A 15,244-nucleotide genomic window follows, 5' to 3' on the forward strand; every position below is an offset into this window, starting at 1 on the left:
AATAGCCACAGGAACCCCAGGCCACACAGTGCTGGTGGGGGCTGGGACCCCTTTAAATAGCAGCAGTTTTAAGGGCTCCTGGCTCGCAGTTCCCAGCCTCAACTGCTGTCACGCTGCCTGGCCGCCTCTTGGGGTCCCAGCAGCTACTTAAAAAGCTCACATCTCCCTCTGCCTGTCTGAACCTGCAGGTGACAAGTATCAGAGAGGTGGCCATGTTCGTCTGTATCTTCGAGAACAACAAGAAGTCCTGTGGCACCTTCTAGACTAACATATTTTGGAGCATCGGCTTTCGTGTGGGTCTCTGCCCATGAACGCTTATGCTCCAAAATATCTGTTAATCTAGAAGGTGCTGCAGGACTTCTTGTTGTTCCTGAACCTGCAGGTGTCACTCTTGCAGCTCCCCTTGGCCACAATTCCCAGCCAATGGGAGCCGTGGAGGTGGTGCTGGGTGTAGTGCACCTGGCAGTGGGATATTAATAGTACGCAGGCCAGATGCGGCCTGGAGGCAGGACCTGGCCGAGGAGTGTATCTCACCTCCCCTGCAATAGAAACGTGTGGCCCCTGACAACTTTCCAAAACTCATGGAGTGGCCTCCTGGCAAAAATTGTTGCCTTCCCCATGCTAAACCCTTGTTTGTTACAACATCAAAGAGGGCAAGATGCCCCGGGGCTTTGGTGCAGTTATTCCTGCTAGCTCCCCCCCATAACAAACCCCACGGACAAGCTTACCTGCTTGTCCTTTTATCACTCGTGCAGGGCAAGTATGAAATTACTTTAACAAGCTTCCTTATTGCTGGAGCTGCAGGGCGATAGTCGCAGCTGCCAGGCTGCAGGCGCATTGCAGCTGTGGCAGCTCTCTGGGAGAGAAAAGCAGCCACTTGGAGTGGGGTGCTGCTGCTGTTAAAAGTCAACTCACACCACCCCCCGCCACCCTGGCTTCCCGGAAGCCAAGCCAGGCCCAGCCCCACATAAGCAAAGAGAAAATGGAGCCGCTGCGCTTTGGTAGCTTCATTGCCGGAGAAACACAGGCCAAGCACATGGGCCAATCGGCCGCTTGAGACCTGGCAAACTCGTAGCGCCAACAGGGCAGTGCTTGGTCTGCCTCTCTGCGAATGCTGCTGGGAGCCTGTACCCAAGTGGCAGTGCCTCGGCCACACAAGCCCCCTTCTGGTGAAAGGCAGGCAAGCAAAGCACGAAGCTGGGGAAGGAAAAGGGCCCTGGGGCGGGGGGGGGAGATCGGGAACCCAGGGGCCAGGAGTTGGACAGGCCTCAGGCAAAGCCGGACGAAATGGTGATTGGAGGGCAGGCCCTCTCTGTGGGCAGGCTGTTGCTCCAGCTCAGGAAGGCCCGGGGACATGGGGTGCAACCCAGGTGAAGTGGGGAGGGGCAGGGAGGCTCTGAGGGTGACACTTACTCCTCCACTCCCAGGGTCTGCCCAGGCTGGTTCCCACTGCTGGCTTGTCATATCAACCCATGACTTCCCCAGGAGCCTTGAACACTCCTTATCACCCGGCCTTCACCCAAACAGTTCCATATGCACCAGCCTGTTTGTCTCCAACTTCCGATGCCAGCTATAAACTGTGTGTAAGGGCAGCATGGGATTCTTGTCACCTTGGACTGTTAGAGACCTGGTCGTGCAGCCAGCTGGGTCTGATTCTGTTTCCCCTGACCTCGGATCTGGGCCGTGGCTGCGATTGGGCCCTGGCTGCCTGCAGTCGAGGGGAGGGTGTTAAGTACATGGGCGGCTGGGGGCTGCCTTCAGGTCAGGGTATAAAGGGCCCCGATCAGCAGTGTCCCTCCAGGCTGATTGCTGCAGGATGGAGCCCTGTCTGGGCTTTGCCCTTCTGTGCTGGGCAGTCCATGGAGCTGCCGGTTACAATCCCTGGGATTTCTCCAGGAGTGACTCAGCCATCTGGAGACCCACCCCGAGGGCTGAGCCCCCTCGCAGACAGCCCCCTTGGGCCTCTCTTTCCCAGCCCTACCCCTGGGCACGGGCTGATGCTGGACAGCTCAGGGCTGTGTCCCCACAGCAGCCAGTGACGGTGGAGTGTGAGGAGGCACAGATGGTGATCACTGTGCACAGGGATCTCTTTGGGATCGGGCAACTGGTCAGCGCTGCTGACCTGAGCCTGGGCCCGGACGGCTGCGCGTACACGTCCCTGAATGCTGCGGAGAACACTGTGACCTTTGCCGCTGGCCTCCACGAATGCGGCAGCACCTTGCAGGTAGGAACCCCTGACGTGCTGCTTCCGGCCCTCCCCACCCCAGCCTCTGGGATGAAAGCGTCCCACTTGTTGGGGCAGGAGAGGTCGCATGCCCACCCCTCTGCCGCCGTCAGCCATGCTCAGCTCTGCATGCGGCGCCTCAGAGTGTCTTAGCTCTGGCCCTGTGACCAAATGATTGAGTGGTGCATGGCTGTGGGCCCATCTGACAGAAGGAACATGGCTTGAAAGCAGGGCAGGCTGTTCTGGTGTGCTCCCCGCAACAAGGGGGAGGAAGGATGAGGGGAAAGAACCCTTCAGGGGAGACGATAACCCCCCAGCTCATTGATCGGCATGAGAGCGATGGCTGGAAAAAGGGCCCAGCCTGTCTTCAGCCCACAGGTTCAACCAGTGTCTCTCCATGTCTGCCAGGCCAGGGGCAAGGGGGCCCTTTGTTAGCAATAGGGAAAGGACGAGTGACTGTGACTTTCTGGCCTCAGTTTTTCAGCCTCTCCCGGGGGAGGTAGCTCGTGACTCCTGAGCTCAGCACCCCAGGGGGCTACACCTGTGTGTGTGTGGAGGAGGGGAGGTGAGTTGTGCGCCTGGGCTCAGAGCCCCCAGGGTTACCCCTGTATCCCAGGAGCTTACCTGGCTTGAAAAAAACATGTCCTGGGCTGAGTGAAGTTACTGCTCCTTTCCCACTCCTTGACTCTTGCTGGAGTTCCCGTACTTGGAATGGGTCACAGTGGTTCGTACCAATCTCTCATTGCCTGCCTCCCTGGGTTTCTGGCTAGCAGAGAGGCCTGGCACAAGGATGCCACACAAAGTCAGTAACCAGTCGCTTCCCGCACCCGCCCCCCCCCCCCCCCCCCAGAAGACAGAGTGGTGCTGAAGTGGGTAGGACTCTGGCCTCTACTCCTGCCTCTGCCAATGGCTCGCAGAGTGACCTGGGGCAAGTCGCTTTCCCTGCTCTGTGCTTCACTTTTCTTCCTCTGTGTACTGGGGCTAATAATAGCCACTTCCTTTGTGAAGTCCTGTGAGACCCGCTCATGAGAAGATTAGCAGTTGTGACGATCCCCGTCCGGCACAAAAAAGAAATGCAAAGTTCTTGGTGGAATGCAAATTCCAGTTCCTGGAGAGCTCAGCTGGGACCACTTGCAGTTTGGCCCATTGCTTAGCTGCATTACCCCTGGGTTTGTTTGAGCTCTCTCACTATGAGCCTTAATATATTCCAGGTCAAAACTCACCCCCCACGCAAGGCCCAGGCATGGCTGAAACCTTACCTGGGCATGTGGTAACCGCGGAGGGGAGGGCTGGGAGGGAAGGTGGGGACACTGGAAGCAATGGGGACATGCCAGTCTGACTGTGAGCCTTTCAATGTCTGCCTCTCCTCAGATGACCCCGGACTCTTTGGTCTACAGCACAAGCCTGTTCTACAGCCCCACCCCTGCCAGCAACCCGGTGATCCAGAGAACAAGTCCAGCTGTGATTCCTGTCGAGTGTCACTACCCAAGGTGAGGCAAGACAGATCTTGTCCTTGCACTTAGTGGCCATTCTGGTGCCTATCGTAACCACTGGGCCTACCTCCCTTAGGAAGGACAATGTGAGCAGCAGAGCCATCAAGCCAACATGGGTCCCTTTCACCTCCACCCTGTCTGCGGAGGAGAGGCTGGGTTTCTCCCTGCGCCTGATGAATGGTAGGTGGGAGACCGTCAGCTTCTAGTCTGCCATGCCAGTGTCTGTGACACTGTGTAGCCAGACCATCGGCTGACACGCTGGCCCCTCTCTCGAGCTCCAGGGGTGTTGGGAGCTCTCCTGGAACACTAGGACTCAGTGCTGAGAGCTGCTCAGCTCATGACACTGGTCCCGTACCACAGGAGGAGACTGGAACAGCAGAGCCCAAACAACCCACAGCCTCTGCAGCATTTCTGAGCCACTGCCCCTGTCACCAGTATGATCCCCTTAGAGCGTCTCCTGTGGAACTCCTCACTAGCGTACGTTCCCACCTGCAGCTCTCCTCTGCCCAGCATCCACCCAGCCCTTAGGCATGTTCTCCTGCAAAGGCAGCAACTCCTCCCCATGCTGGCTGAGAAGCTAACGGCCTGTGGGGAGCCTGCGAGGCTCACAGTCAGCTTGCCTTGCAGATGACTGGAGCGCAGAGAGACCCTCCAATGGATTCCAGCTGGGCGAGATCCTGCATATCCAAGCTGATGTCACCACCGGGAACCATGTGGCTTTGAGGCTCTTTGTGGACAGCTGCGTGGCCACGCTGAGCCCCGAGAGAGACTCTTCTCCCCGCTACGCTGTTATTGACTTCAATGGGTAAGAGCTGGGGGCCCCTCAGAAGGGTATTTACTGCTGCTGCTGGTAAGGAGCTATGACTGGATAGCACCTCACAATCGTGACTCGTGTGTCTAGCTGCCTGGTGGACGGGAGATCAGATGACAGCACCTCAGCCTTCGTGTCCCCCCGGCCCAGGCAGGACATGCTGCAGTTCACAGTGGATGTGTTCAGGTTTGCTGGAGATGCCAGCAATTTGGTGAGATGCTTCGTCCCCGTCCCCATCCAAGCCAAACTAAAGAGCCATTGGCCTCTGCTTTGTGCGCTGCTAACCTGTCTTTCCCTTCCCCTTCAGATCTACATCACCTGCCATCTGAAAGTCACGGCAGCCGAACAAGCCCCAGATGCCTTGAACAAGGCTTGTTCTTTCAGCAAAGCCAGCAACACGTGAGTAGCTGGAGCCCAGAACACAAGCATGCGACGAGGGCATGGCTGGGAGGCAGGGCTCGGGCCCGCTTTCTGCATGCAGAGAGTCATTTGGCCACGAGTCCAGGCTCTGTGCGGCTGGGCCTCGAGGGTGAAGGACGTGGCCTGCGCACTAGAGATGTGGCTCTGGTCTAGGTTATGAGTGGCGTAGGCGTCTGGCAGGTGCCGTCGTCTGAGGAACTGTGCTAACTTCTCCCAGCATCAGGTCATTTCTGTGGGGAAGGCGAGAAGGGGCCCCTCTGTGTGGGCTTTGCATTGCTGGCATAGAAACCCTCCACCTGCGGCGCCCTGCAGGGAAGGCTTTTCTGCGTTAACCGTATGGTTGGAGGCCCTGGTGGGAATCCCGGCTACAGTGCCCTGGGAAGAACCCCCTCCCCTCCGCCCAATCTGACGGCAGGTAAGGGCTCTCCTTGCTGTTTCAGCTGGCTTCCAGTGGAGGGCACCAGAGACATCTGCAGCTGCTGTGAGAGTGGGAACTGTGGGCCGGTTGGAGGACAGTCCAGGAGACCAAACCCTCTGGACAGATGGCTGGGCAGGCGCTTCCAGAGAGATGTGCCCCCCAGGCCTGGTAGGGTCTCTAATGTGTCTACGGGTAAGCTGTGAGGGGCAGCGCTGGCTGTTTCTAGGGGGCTCCATCTCTAATCCAGTGTCTCAGGAGCTTCTCCTCCATCCTCACATCTCAGAGAGCGGGACGGGATCTGGGGAGGTCATCAAGTCCAGCCCCCTGCCCTCTTGGCAGGGCCAGGCACCATCCCTGACTTTTTTTTAAATTAAATCTATTTGCCCCAGACCCCTAAACAACTGCCTCAAGGACTGAGTTCACCCCCTTGGTTTAGCAGGCCAGTGCTCAAACCTCTGAGCTGTCCCTCCCTCCTTTCAGGTGACTCCTTGGCAAGAGATCAGGCTGATGTGGTGGTTGGACCATTGTTCATCCTTAATCAAGGCTCAAAGGGTCTCTTGGAAAGTCAAATGGAAGCCCCACAGGGTAAGGCACCGACAAGCTGCCACCAGGCTGAAATGCCCATGGTATCAGTCTAATGGCTTTGTCTCTCCACAGGTGCTGCAGCAGAGCATGGCACAGTGGTGGGCCTGGTTTCCATTGCAGCAGGTGTAGCTCTGGCCTGGTTCCCATGGCTGTGGTTGTAGCTCTGGCCTGGTTTCTGTAGCAGCAGCCACAGCTCTGGCCTGGTTTCTGTGGCCGTGGCTGTGGCTGCAGCCTGGTTTCTGTGGCTGTGGCTCCAGCCTTTCCTGTCTAAAAGACAACCGTGAAAATGACTGTTTCCTTCCTTGGCTTTGCACCTGTGATGTCTCTAATAAAGCACGGCAATGAGCCCTGGGCGGATGCTGAGTTCCTAGGGGCACTATGGAGCTGGGAGAGAACCACACGTTGCTGAAGGGTGGGTTCTTGGTGAGTGCGCGCACCCCTCTTCTGATGAAACTGTACCCCAACGTCCCCCAGCAGGTAGGACTGAGCTGCTGTGACTTTGTACAGGAGGGGCACAGACCAGCTCAGGGACCTGCCGAAGGTCAGACTGGCAGCAGAGCACTGAGCACTGAGCACGAGGCCCAAGGTCTCAGCACAGCACTCTGGTTGCTGTGAGAGAGATTGTGACATGTGGTGGGCGTGATGCAGCTGAAGAGTGAGGACGGCCAGCTGGGGAGCGGGCCGGCCCTTCGTTCCCGGGGGCTCGTGCTGGGCGTCTGGATCGGCTCAGTTACACCAGTTTCCCTTTGTGCAGCGCAGATGCACAACCATTTCCTGGTCCCATGGGAGACCAGGAGGGATCAGGGCTGGAAAGTGCTGAGGCTCTAGCTCAGAGCCGCAGGGGCGGGCTGAGGCAGCAGGAGCCCTGCGCAGGACTAGCTGCACCCCAGCAGAGCTGCTCTAGCCACGCGGCCATGGTGTTCTCACCAAGCTCATTTGTTAGCACCAGTTAAGGGCCAGGAAAATGTTCAGCCCAGTGGGGGGGACATGCTGCATCCAGCCAGGCTGGGAGCCTGGGGCGGAGCTGGCCAGCTGTGTTAGCCCTGAGCCCACCTTCCTGCCTGCGCGGAGGGCTGGTGCCGAGACAGGCTGGGAGCCCTGCCGGGGTGGGCACCAAACCTTGCACTAACCTGAGAGTTACAGGACAGGCACTTTGCTACCCAGGAGCAGCACGACGTGGTACTGCTGTGACTAAGGCCCAGGTGCAGCCGCCTGTCACAGCCCTCCCCTTCCCCCAGAGGTTACCACGTGCCTGGCACAGTCACCTGTCACAGCCCTCCCCTTCCCCCAGAGGTTACCACGTGCCTGGCACAGTCGCCTGTCACAACCCTCCCCTTCCCCCAGAGGTTACCACGTGCCTGGCACAGTCGCCTGTCACAGCCCTCCCCTTCCCCCCAGAGGTTACCATGTGCCTGGCACAGTCGCCTGTCACAGCCCTCCCCTTCCACCAGAGGTTACCACGTGCCTGGCACAGTCGCCTGTCACAGCCCTCCCCTTCCCCCAGAGGTTACCATGTGCCTGGCACAGTCGCCTGTCACAGCCCTCCCCTTCCCCCAGAGGTTACCACGTGCCTGGCACAGTCGCCTGTCACAGCCCTCCCCTTCCCCCCAGAGGTTACCACGTGCCTGGCACAGTCGCCTGTCACAGCCCTCCCCTTCCCCCCAGAGGTTACCACGTGCCTGGCACAGTCGCCTGTCACAGCCCTCCCCTTCCCCCCAGAGGTTACCATGTGCCTGGCACAGTCGCCTGTCACAACCCTCCCCTCCCCTTCCCCCAGAGGTTACCATGTGCCTGGCACAGTCGCCTGTCACAGCCCTCCCCTTCCCCCCCAGAGGTTACCACGTGCCTGGCACAGTCGCCTGTCACAGCCCTCCCCTTCCCCCAGAGGTTACCATGTGCCTGTCACAGTCGCCTGTCACAACCCTCCCCTCCCCTTCCCCCAGAGGTTACCATGTGCCTGGCACAGTCGCCTGTCACAGCCCTCCCCTTCCCCCAGAGGTTACCATGTGCCTGGCACAGTCACCTGGCACAACCCTCCCCTCCCCTTCCCCCAGAGGTTACCATGTGCCTGGCACAGTCGCCTGTCACAGCCCTCCCCTTCCCCCAGAGGTTACCATGTGCCTGGCACAGTCACCTGGCACAACCCTCCCCTCCCCTTCCCCCAGAGGTTACCATGTGCCTGGCACAGTCGCCTGTCACAGCCCTCCCCTTCCCCCAGAGGTTACCATGTGCCTGGCACAGTCACCTGGCACAACCCTCCCCTCCCCTTCCCCCAGAGGTTACCATGTGCCTGGCACAGTCGCCTGTCACAGCCCTCCCCTTCCCCCAGAGGTTACCACGTGCCTGGCACAGTCGCCTGTCACAACCCTCCCCTCCCCTTCCCCCAGAGGTTACCACGTGCCTGGCACAGTCGCCTGTCACAGCCCTCCCCTTCCCCCAGAGGTTACCATGTGCCTGGCACAGTCGCCTGTCACAACCCTCCCTTCCCCTTCCCCCAGAGGTTACCACGTGCCTGGCACAGTCACCTGTCACAGCCCTCCCCTTCCCCCAGAGGTTACCATGTGCCTGGCACAGTCACCTGTCACAGCCCTCCCCTTCCCCCAGAGGTTACCATGTGCCTGGCACAGTCGCCTGGCACAACCCTCCCCTCCCCTCCCCTCAGAGGTTACCACATGCCTGGCTAAGGCACGGGTGCAGGCGCCTGTCACGGCCCTCCCCTCCCCTCAGAGGTTACCACGTGCCCACCGAAGTGCCTCAGCAGGGGAGAGGCGGAGTGTGGCTCTGCTCAGAAGTGCCATTTTGTTCAGTTCCCCCATTTTGGGGCGGCAACAAATCGAACACCCACAGAAATGCAATGCCCCTTATCGGCTGTACCCCTCCTGCACTCGCTGCGGTGAGAACAGACTCTCAGGTGCAGCATCAGCCTGGTGGCAGAGGGCCCAGGCTTAAACCAGGCCCCCAGGTGGGCAGTGCTCCTATCGCCGGTGCAGCTCCCCCGAGCCAGCTCAGCCTGCAGGCTTTCCATGGGCCAGCCTCTGCAGTGGGTGTCCTATGACTGCCAAACCTTTCCCCTTCAGTCCTGAAGCCACCACTGGGCAGTCTCAGCTGGATGTCATGCTGAGCCTGGCGAAGCCAACCACCAGAGAGCTGCTCTCAGGCTGGCAGGCGGGGAGGAAGATTGGCTGGCCAGCTGGGAACTGCCCCGAACTAGGGAAATGACCCATCACTGGTTGGATGAAGGGGAGAAAAGAGAAGCAGACCAAACTGCCCTGGCCTGGCTGGCTCTGCATCACATGGGCCAGCACCGCATGTTCCAGACACAGGGATCACGCTGGTTGCTTTACTGTCGCCGCTGTGCTGGAGGGCCAGGTTGGCTGCCTGCTCTGGCCTAGCGCTGGCTGGGGCTGCCAAGCACTGTGGGGTTAGTATTACAGGCTGCAGCTGCAACCAGCATCCCACTGTGCCAGAGGCTTACCGGTCTTACAGGCGCTTGCAGTCTGCAAGGTCAGGTCAGGCCAGGCCAGACTGGAAAGGGCCCAATTAGGCAATTAGTCTTAAAAGCCAGCCCTCAGGCTGGGAGGGGAGGTGCGGTGTCCGGGACGCCAGACACACACTGCTAGGGCTTGGCCAGCACCTTCCAGGCGGGGTGCTGATGTGAAGCACCTGAGTGTTTCCATGAATAACTCCACTGGGTGGGGCAAGAGGTCAGGAGGGCTCAGTTCTCTGCGCCAGGACCACAGCTCATCAGCTCTCCTCCTCGCCAGGTCCACCCCAGGACACAGGCACGGCAGAGGGACACTATATTCCACCCGCCGGCGCAGAGCCACCGTCTGGGATGGCCCCTGGCGGCGGGCCCAGCACAAGTGCCACAGCTCCGCACCCGGTGGGTGGGGACCAGGACCCTGGGGAGCTGAAGAGTTGTGGGGGAGACTGACCTACATTTGCCAGGCTCAGGGGGGTTCCAGGCTCCAATGGACTTGGAGTGGAGATGGCAGCTCGGCTGAGGCCACTGGCAGAGCAGTGTCTCTGGCCAGGCGTGGGCCTGAGGGCATCGCTCGGCTGGAGAGGGCCGTCACTCTTGGGCGTGGGGAGAAGCTGGGTTGCAGGTCAGTTTGGCGCTGCATGCAGGCCATCTGCCCGTGCCTGGCTGTGATTCATCTCCCTCCCCCAGGCTAGTGACCAGCAGCTGTTAGCAAGTGCCATCCGTGCAGAGCCAGGCAGGCGCCTTCCCCAGTCTCCCGCCATCACAGCTGCACAGCAGCCGCCCAGCTGGCTAGCACTCTCAGAGCTTCTGCCAGCAAAGAGTTAAGCGAGGGAGGAATGTGCTGACGGGCTGCCACATACCAGTCATTTTTGTCTGCTCTGCCTTGACCCGCCTTCCCAGGCTCCCTTAGAGGGCTTTGTTTTTCAAGGATTCCTTGGCTCCCCTCCGGGAGGTTGCTTGGGTCTCCATTTGGCAGGAGCCAGAGGAAAGACATACTTGAGGTCTCAGTAGGAACAGGGCTTTCTTGTGGCTTTTCCAGCAGGGAACAAGTCCTCATAGGCAATGAGGCAGGTTGGGAAAAGGCAACCACCCTGGTGCACGTCATAGCCGGGCTCCTTGTCAGCCCGAAACTCCACCCTTTCTGCTGGGACCTTCCGTTTCCAACAGACCTGCTCTGGCTGCTACTGCATTTCTGGGCAAATTTCCCTCTGCTTGCACTCAAGGGCCCCGAGACATAATTTACCTCCTCTGGAAACGGGGAGAGGAGATCTCGTCTGTGGTACCCTCAGTGCATGACCCTGCTTCCGGACAGAGCTGACAACAACAAGGGCTGGTTCCAATATCTAGGGCTTTTTTTCCAACAATAAAACACAGAGCCAACTCGAGCCTGGAATATTCCACTTGTAAGCACAAGAGCTTAAGCCTAGCAAAGCTGCGTCTAGTGAAAGGAGAGAAGTCCCTTGGCATTAACTAGGGAAAATGCCACAAGCAGGATTCAGAAACATAAAACTGTGAGCAGCACAGAACACGGTTCTGATGCCAGCCACTCTGCTCCACCCTGGTTTGCTCCTGGTACCCACCCCATGGTATCGGGGTGCCTGCAGAGCACGGATGGGCAAAGCTGGAAAAACACCCATGAACGTGGCAAAACCACTGCAGCCTGGAAACCTGATGAAAATCTCTCCCAAGATGTGGTTTCCACGCAGCCATTAACCTGGTGAGCAGAGTTCTACTTTTGCTTTGATCCCTGTCAGACAGCAGGATGAGCAGACACCAGAGAAAGTGTAAGAAGAAAAACAGCAGATCTCATGCTCAAAGCAGGCCTGGTGAGGCGTGGGAACTATTGTTACCTTTGCTGCCATCTAAGCAGCCTTTGGGGGCCTACCCTGAACAGCCAAGTCACGTGATTTATCTCAGAAATCTCCTGGCTTGGCCCTGGGCCATTACAGCTTGCACCTTGTTTACTGTCTTGCCACCCAGCATGAACTTCCACAGGGAGGGATAGTTCAGTGGTTTGAGCATTGGCCTGTTAAACCTGGGGTTGTGAACTCAGTCCTTGAGGGGGCCATTTAGGGATCTTGGGCAAATACATTAAAAAACACATCTCTTAGGGATGGTGGTGATAGACAGGCCCCACTCTGAGCACAGGGGACTGGACTCAATGACCTCTGAAGGCCCCTTCCAGTTCTATGATGTAGATAGGCCAGGTGCTGGAATTGAACCTTGAGTCTGTTACCCCATCAACAAATGCGTGAAACCCGCAGCAGGGCAGTGTTCCATCACAAGGCTGACCAGCACAGCCTGGGTAGGGTGGTAGGTGCAGGATTCATGGCAGATCAGTGTAAGGAGACCTGAGTGAAGCCTGGTAAACATGGGAACATTGGTATGAAATCCAGAGCAGTTTGCACCCGCCACATAGTTCAAGATTGCATGTTTCCTTAGCAGCTGGTGGCTCTTCAGCCCAAGACCCATATTCAGAAAAGTGACCAGGTGCAAACAAGAATATTTGCTACTTTTTATTCTACTTGCACTTCAATATGGACCCTCAAGGAGTACACTCAGAGACGTAAAATCCTGGTTGCCTGTTTCATCAGGTTTCATTTTTCAATAGCTACTACGTGGCTAATAGATATTGGGTAAATTGTGGGAAGACAATACAAGGAAAACCAACCTGTACCTGGCCAGTCGTGGAACCCAGTCGTATTCTGCTGGGGCACGAGGGGAAACAGGAAGAGAAGGACAGAATTATGGGACAGTCGGTTTTTGCTGGCTGTGTGTGGGGCGGGGGGGAGAGGTGTGTGTTAATTTAGGCTTGCGGGGGCTGCCCAGGGAGGAACAGACTGGATTCTCTGGGTATTGCCATGGCTCTGTGCAGCATCCCAAGAATGTCCTAGAGCCACGTAGGCCGTGTCTACACGTGCCCCAAACTTTGAAATGGCCATGCAAATGGCCATTTCGAAGTTTACTAATGAAGCGCTGAAATACATATTCAGCGCTTCATTAACATGCGGGCGGCAGCAGCGCTTCGAAATTGATGCGCCTTGCCGCCGCGCGGCGCGTCCAGACGGGGCTCCTTTTCGAAAGGACGCCACCTACTTCGAAGTCCCCTTATTCCCGTGAGCTCATGGGAATAAGGGGACTTCGAAGTAGGCGGGGCCCTTTCGAAAAGAAGCCCCGTCTGGATGCGCCGCGCGGCAGCAAGGCGCGTCAATTTCGAAGCGCCGCTGCCGCCCGCATGCTAATGAAGCGCTGAATATGCATTTCAGCGCTTCATTAGTAAACTTCGAAATGGCCATGCAAATGGCCATTTCGAAGTTTGGGGCACGTGTAGACGTAGCCGTAGGGTGCATGGTGGCAGAGCACCCATCAGGCGATGCTGCTCTGGGGGTCGCACAGAGACCACACTAGTGATGCCAGCAATCAGTTCCTTCTGGCTCCAGTGCTGGTTCCTACTGGGCTCTGAGCCAGCTCTCTCTATTTTGCTCAAAACTACTCAGAACAAACCCCAGAGCCAAACTCCCTGAATTTTGGGACGGTTGAAACCTAGAGGCAAACATTGCTACTTGAACCCACCTCTAAAAGTTATGCAGACGAGCCTCTCCAGAGTCCTCATTTTCATTCCTGATCCAGCCTGGGGGCAGGGGGTGCTCTAAGTGTGGGCACAGGGGATATCTGTGTCCCATCAGGCAGAGAGTGAAGCAATCAGGCCAGGGTGGCCCTTGTACTTTAACTGCTCTGCTAGGCACTGCTGTGCATGACAACATCAGATGCCGCAGCAGAAAACGCTGGTTACCTCAATAATAATAGGAATTTCCTGCATCCTAGAGGGGTTTATTTCCCTCACTGGCGATACTCCATCACCTATAATAGCACTAACCCTTTCATCCATCGCATATGGGTTCACTGGGCCACTCAGCACTACTGTGGTAAAAGACCAGAAGCCTCAGTCCTGCTACACAACAGCTGAGTCCAGACCCAATGGGACAGGGCAGTGCCCTGAGGCCCACTGTCCTTCTGCGTTATGGAGCCCTGGGGAAATGATGCAGCTGCCGCTGTCCCTGAAAGAGTATAACTTAGGGCATAGCTACTTTGCACAGGCTGCGCACAGCCTAGCATGCCTGACCTAGCTTGAACCCAGCTAGCACAGGGAACGGCCGCAAGAGAGGTATACTGCAGCATGGGCTAGCAAAATGCGCTCGCAGCCAGGGCCCTTGCTAAGCTCGTGTCGCCAGCCCTGTGCGGGTCTCATTGCTCTTCTAGCTGGCTTCATGCACACTCTGGCAGAGCAGCCCCGCACAGTGTTGTGGTACAGACGTACCGAAGGGCATGTGACACAGCACCTCTTAGCACACTTCCAGCTTCACCCAGAGTAAAATTCACTCCTACCACAGAGCCAGCACAGGGGTCTGCTCACCACTTCTGTCCCACTAAGATCTCTTGGCTGGTTTTGGCCCCAAGGGAAAATGTTTCCCTTCCTGCCCTTCACTTGGCCAGTCAGTTTCACTTTCTGTTGCTAGTCCATTTCATTTCCCAGTTCCATTCCATGATCCTCTGTTGGTGTGTGGGTTCACATTGCTTTTTTTCTGCACAAAGAGGTGCGGGAACTCAAGCCCCAGCCCCCACCAGCTCAATCCCCCTCCCCACAACCCCAACCCCCTGCATGGCCCCAGCTCAACACCTCCCCAATCCACCCCCTTCTCCAGCTTAAACCTCCGCATGGCCCCAGCTCAACCCACCCTCTCCCCTGGCTCAACCCGCACCCATGACCGCTTGGCCCCAGCTCAACCCCTGCTCCCCACATCCCAGCTCAACCCCCGTGTGGCCGCATGGCCCTGGCTCAATCCCCGCCCAGCTGCACAGCCTCAGCTCCAGCCACCCAACCCAACCGACTCAACCTCCCCCGCACAGCCACTGGCCCTGGCTCAAATCCACCCCTGGCTCCCCCTCACAGTCCTAGCCCTCCCCAGGCTTAACCCTCCCCAAATGCCCAGCCCCGAACCTGGAACTTACATTTCAAAACAAGCTCCATGTGCTCCCGCTGCTTCACTGGCTCCCCGCAGGTCTAGCTGCAGGCGCAGATCCCTGACGCGCAGGAAGAGCAGGAGTCAATGCAATTGGTTTAATGGTCTGGTTGGCCGTTAAGCCAATGAAATCGACTCCTGCTCTTTGTCCTGCAGGCAGGGAGCTGGAGGCGGAGCGGTGGCGCTCCTTTTAAAAACAGCACCAGGAAAAAAGATGGGGGAACGTGGTTCCACTGCATTCCACCGGAAAAAAATGCCCCGGGTTCACAAACCAGCAGGAAAATAAATCTGATGCGATTATTATTTCTCTCAGAAATCATGAAACTACAATATTTCAGTCAGATTAGGATTGTAACCCCTCTGACTGTGACCTTCAAGCAATGCAACACCGCTTAGAACTAAGCTGTGAGTACTCTGGGCAGCCTGTTCCATATGTGAACAGCTCCTGGCACAGTGGAATCTAGGTCCATGGCTCAGACTGACAGACAGTGCAGCAATACAAATAATACAATGATGAGTGTTTTTTCTTTTTTCCTTTTTTGGTGCTGGTACTGAGTACCAGCACCTCGGCAGCCGCAGCCGCAGGATCCCCAGTGTTTGTGTTGGGGTGGGGAGGCAGGATGGCTCCTCCTCTTTTTTTTTTGTTTTGTTTTTTAAACAGTTAACTTGCTGTAACATTGCAGCAATTGAGAGCAGCTTTTATCCCTACAGGTTTGGCTAAACGTTGGATGTCCTAAATCAGAAGAGCTTGATTTCTGAAGCCCTGAGTCCTCACTGCTCCATCTGAA

General features: G+C 57.4%; 1 protein-coding gene across 1 annotated transcript; it reads left to right on the forward strand.

Moving 5' to 3' along the window:
* The first annotated feature begins 351 nt into the window (after positions 1-351).
* On the forward strand, positions 352-7,190 carry LOC142019804 (zona pellucida sperm-binding protein 3-like). The gene is made up of 9 exons (XM_075007090.1): positions 352-2,224; positions 3,596-3,714; positions 3,794-3,897; positions 4,345-4,522; positions 4,619-4,739; positions 4,836-4,927; positions 5,389-5,534; positions 5,847-5,951; positions 6,024-7,190. Exons 1-9 carry the CDS (start codon positions 1,817-1,819, stop codon positions 6,110-6,112), a joined length of 1,362 nt encoding a protein of 453 aa, XP_074863191.1. The 5' UTR covers positions 352-1,816; the 3' UTR covers positions 6,113-7,190.
* Positions 7,191-15,244: the final 8,054 nt, after the last annotated feature.

Source organism: Carettochelys insculpta, chromosome 12, assembly GCF_033958435.1.
Source record: "Carettochelys insculpta isolate YL-2023 chromosome 12, ASM3395843v1, whole genome shotgun sequence".
Taxonomy (NCBI): Eukaryota; Metazoa; Chordata; order Testudines; family Carettochelyidae; genus Carettochelys; species Carettochelys insculpta.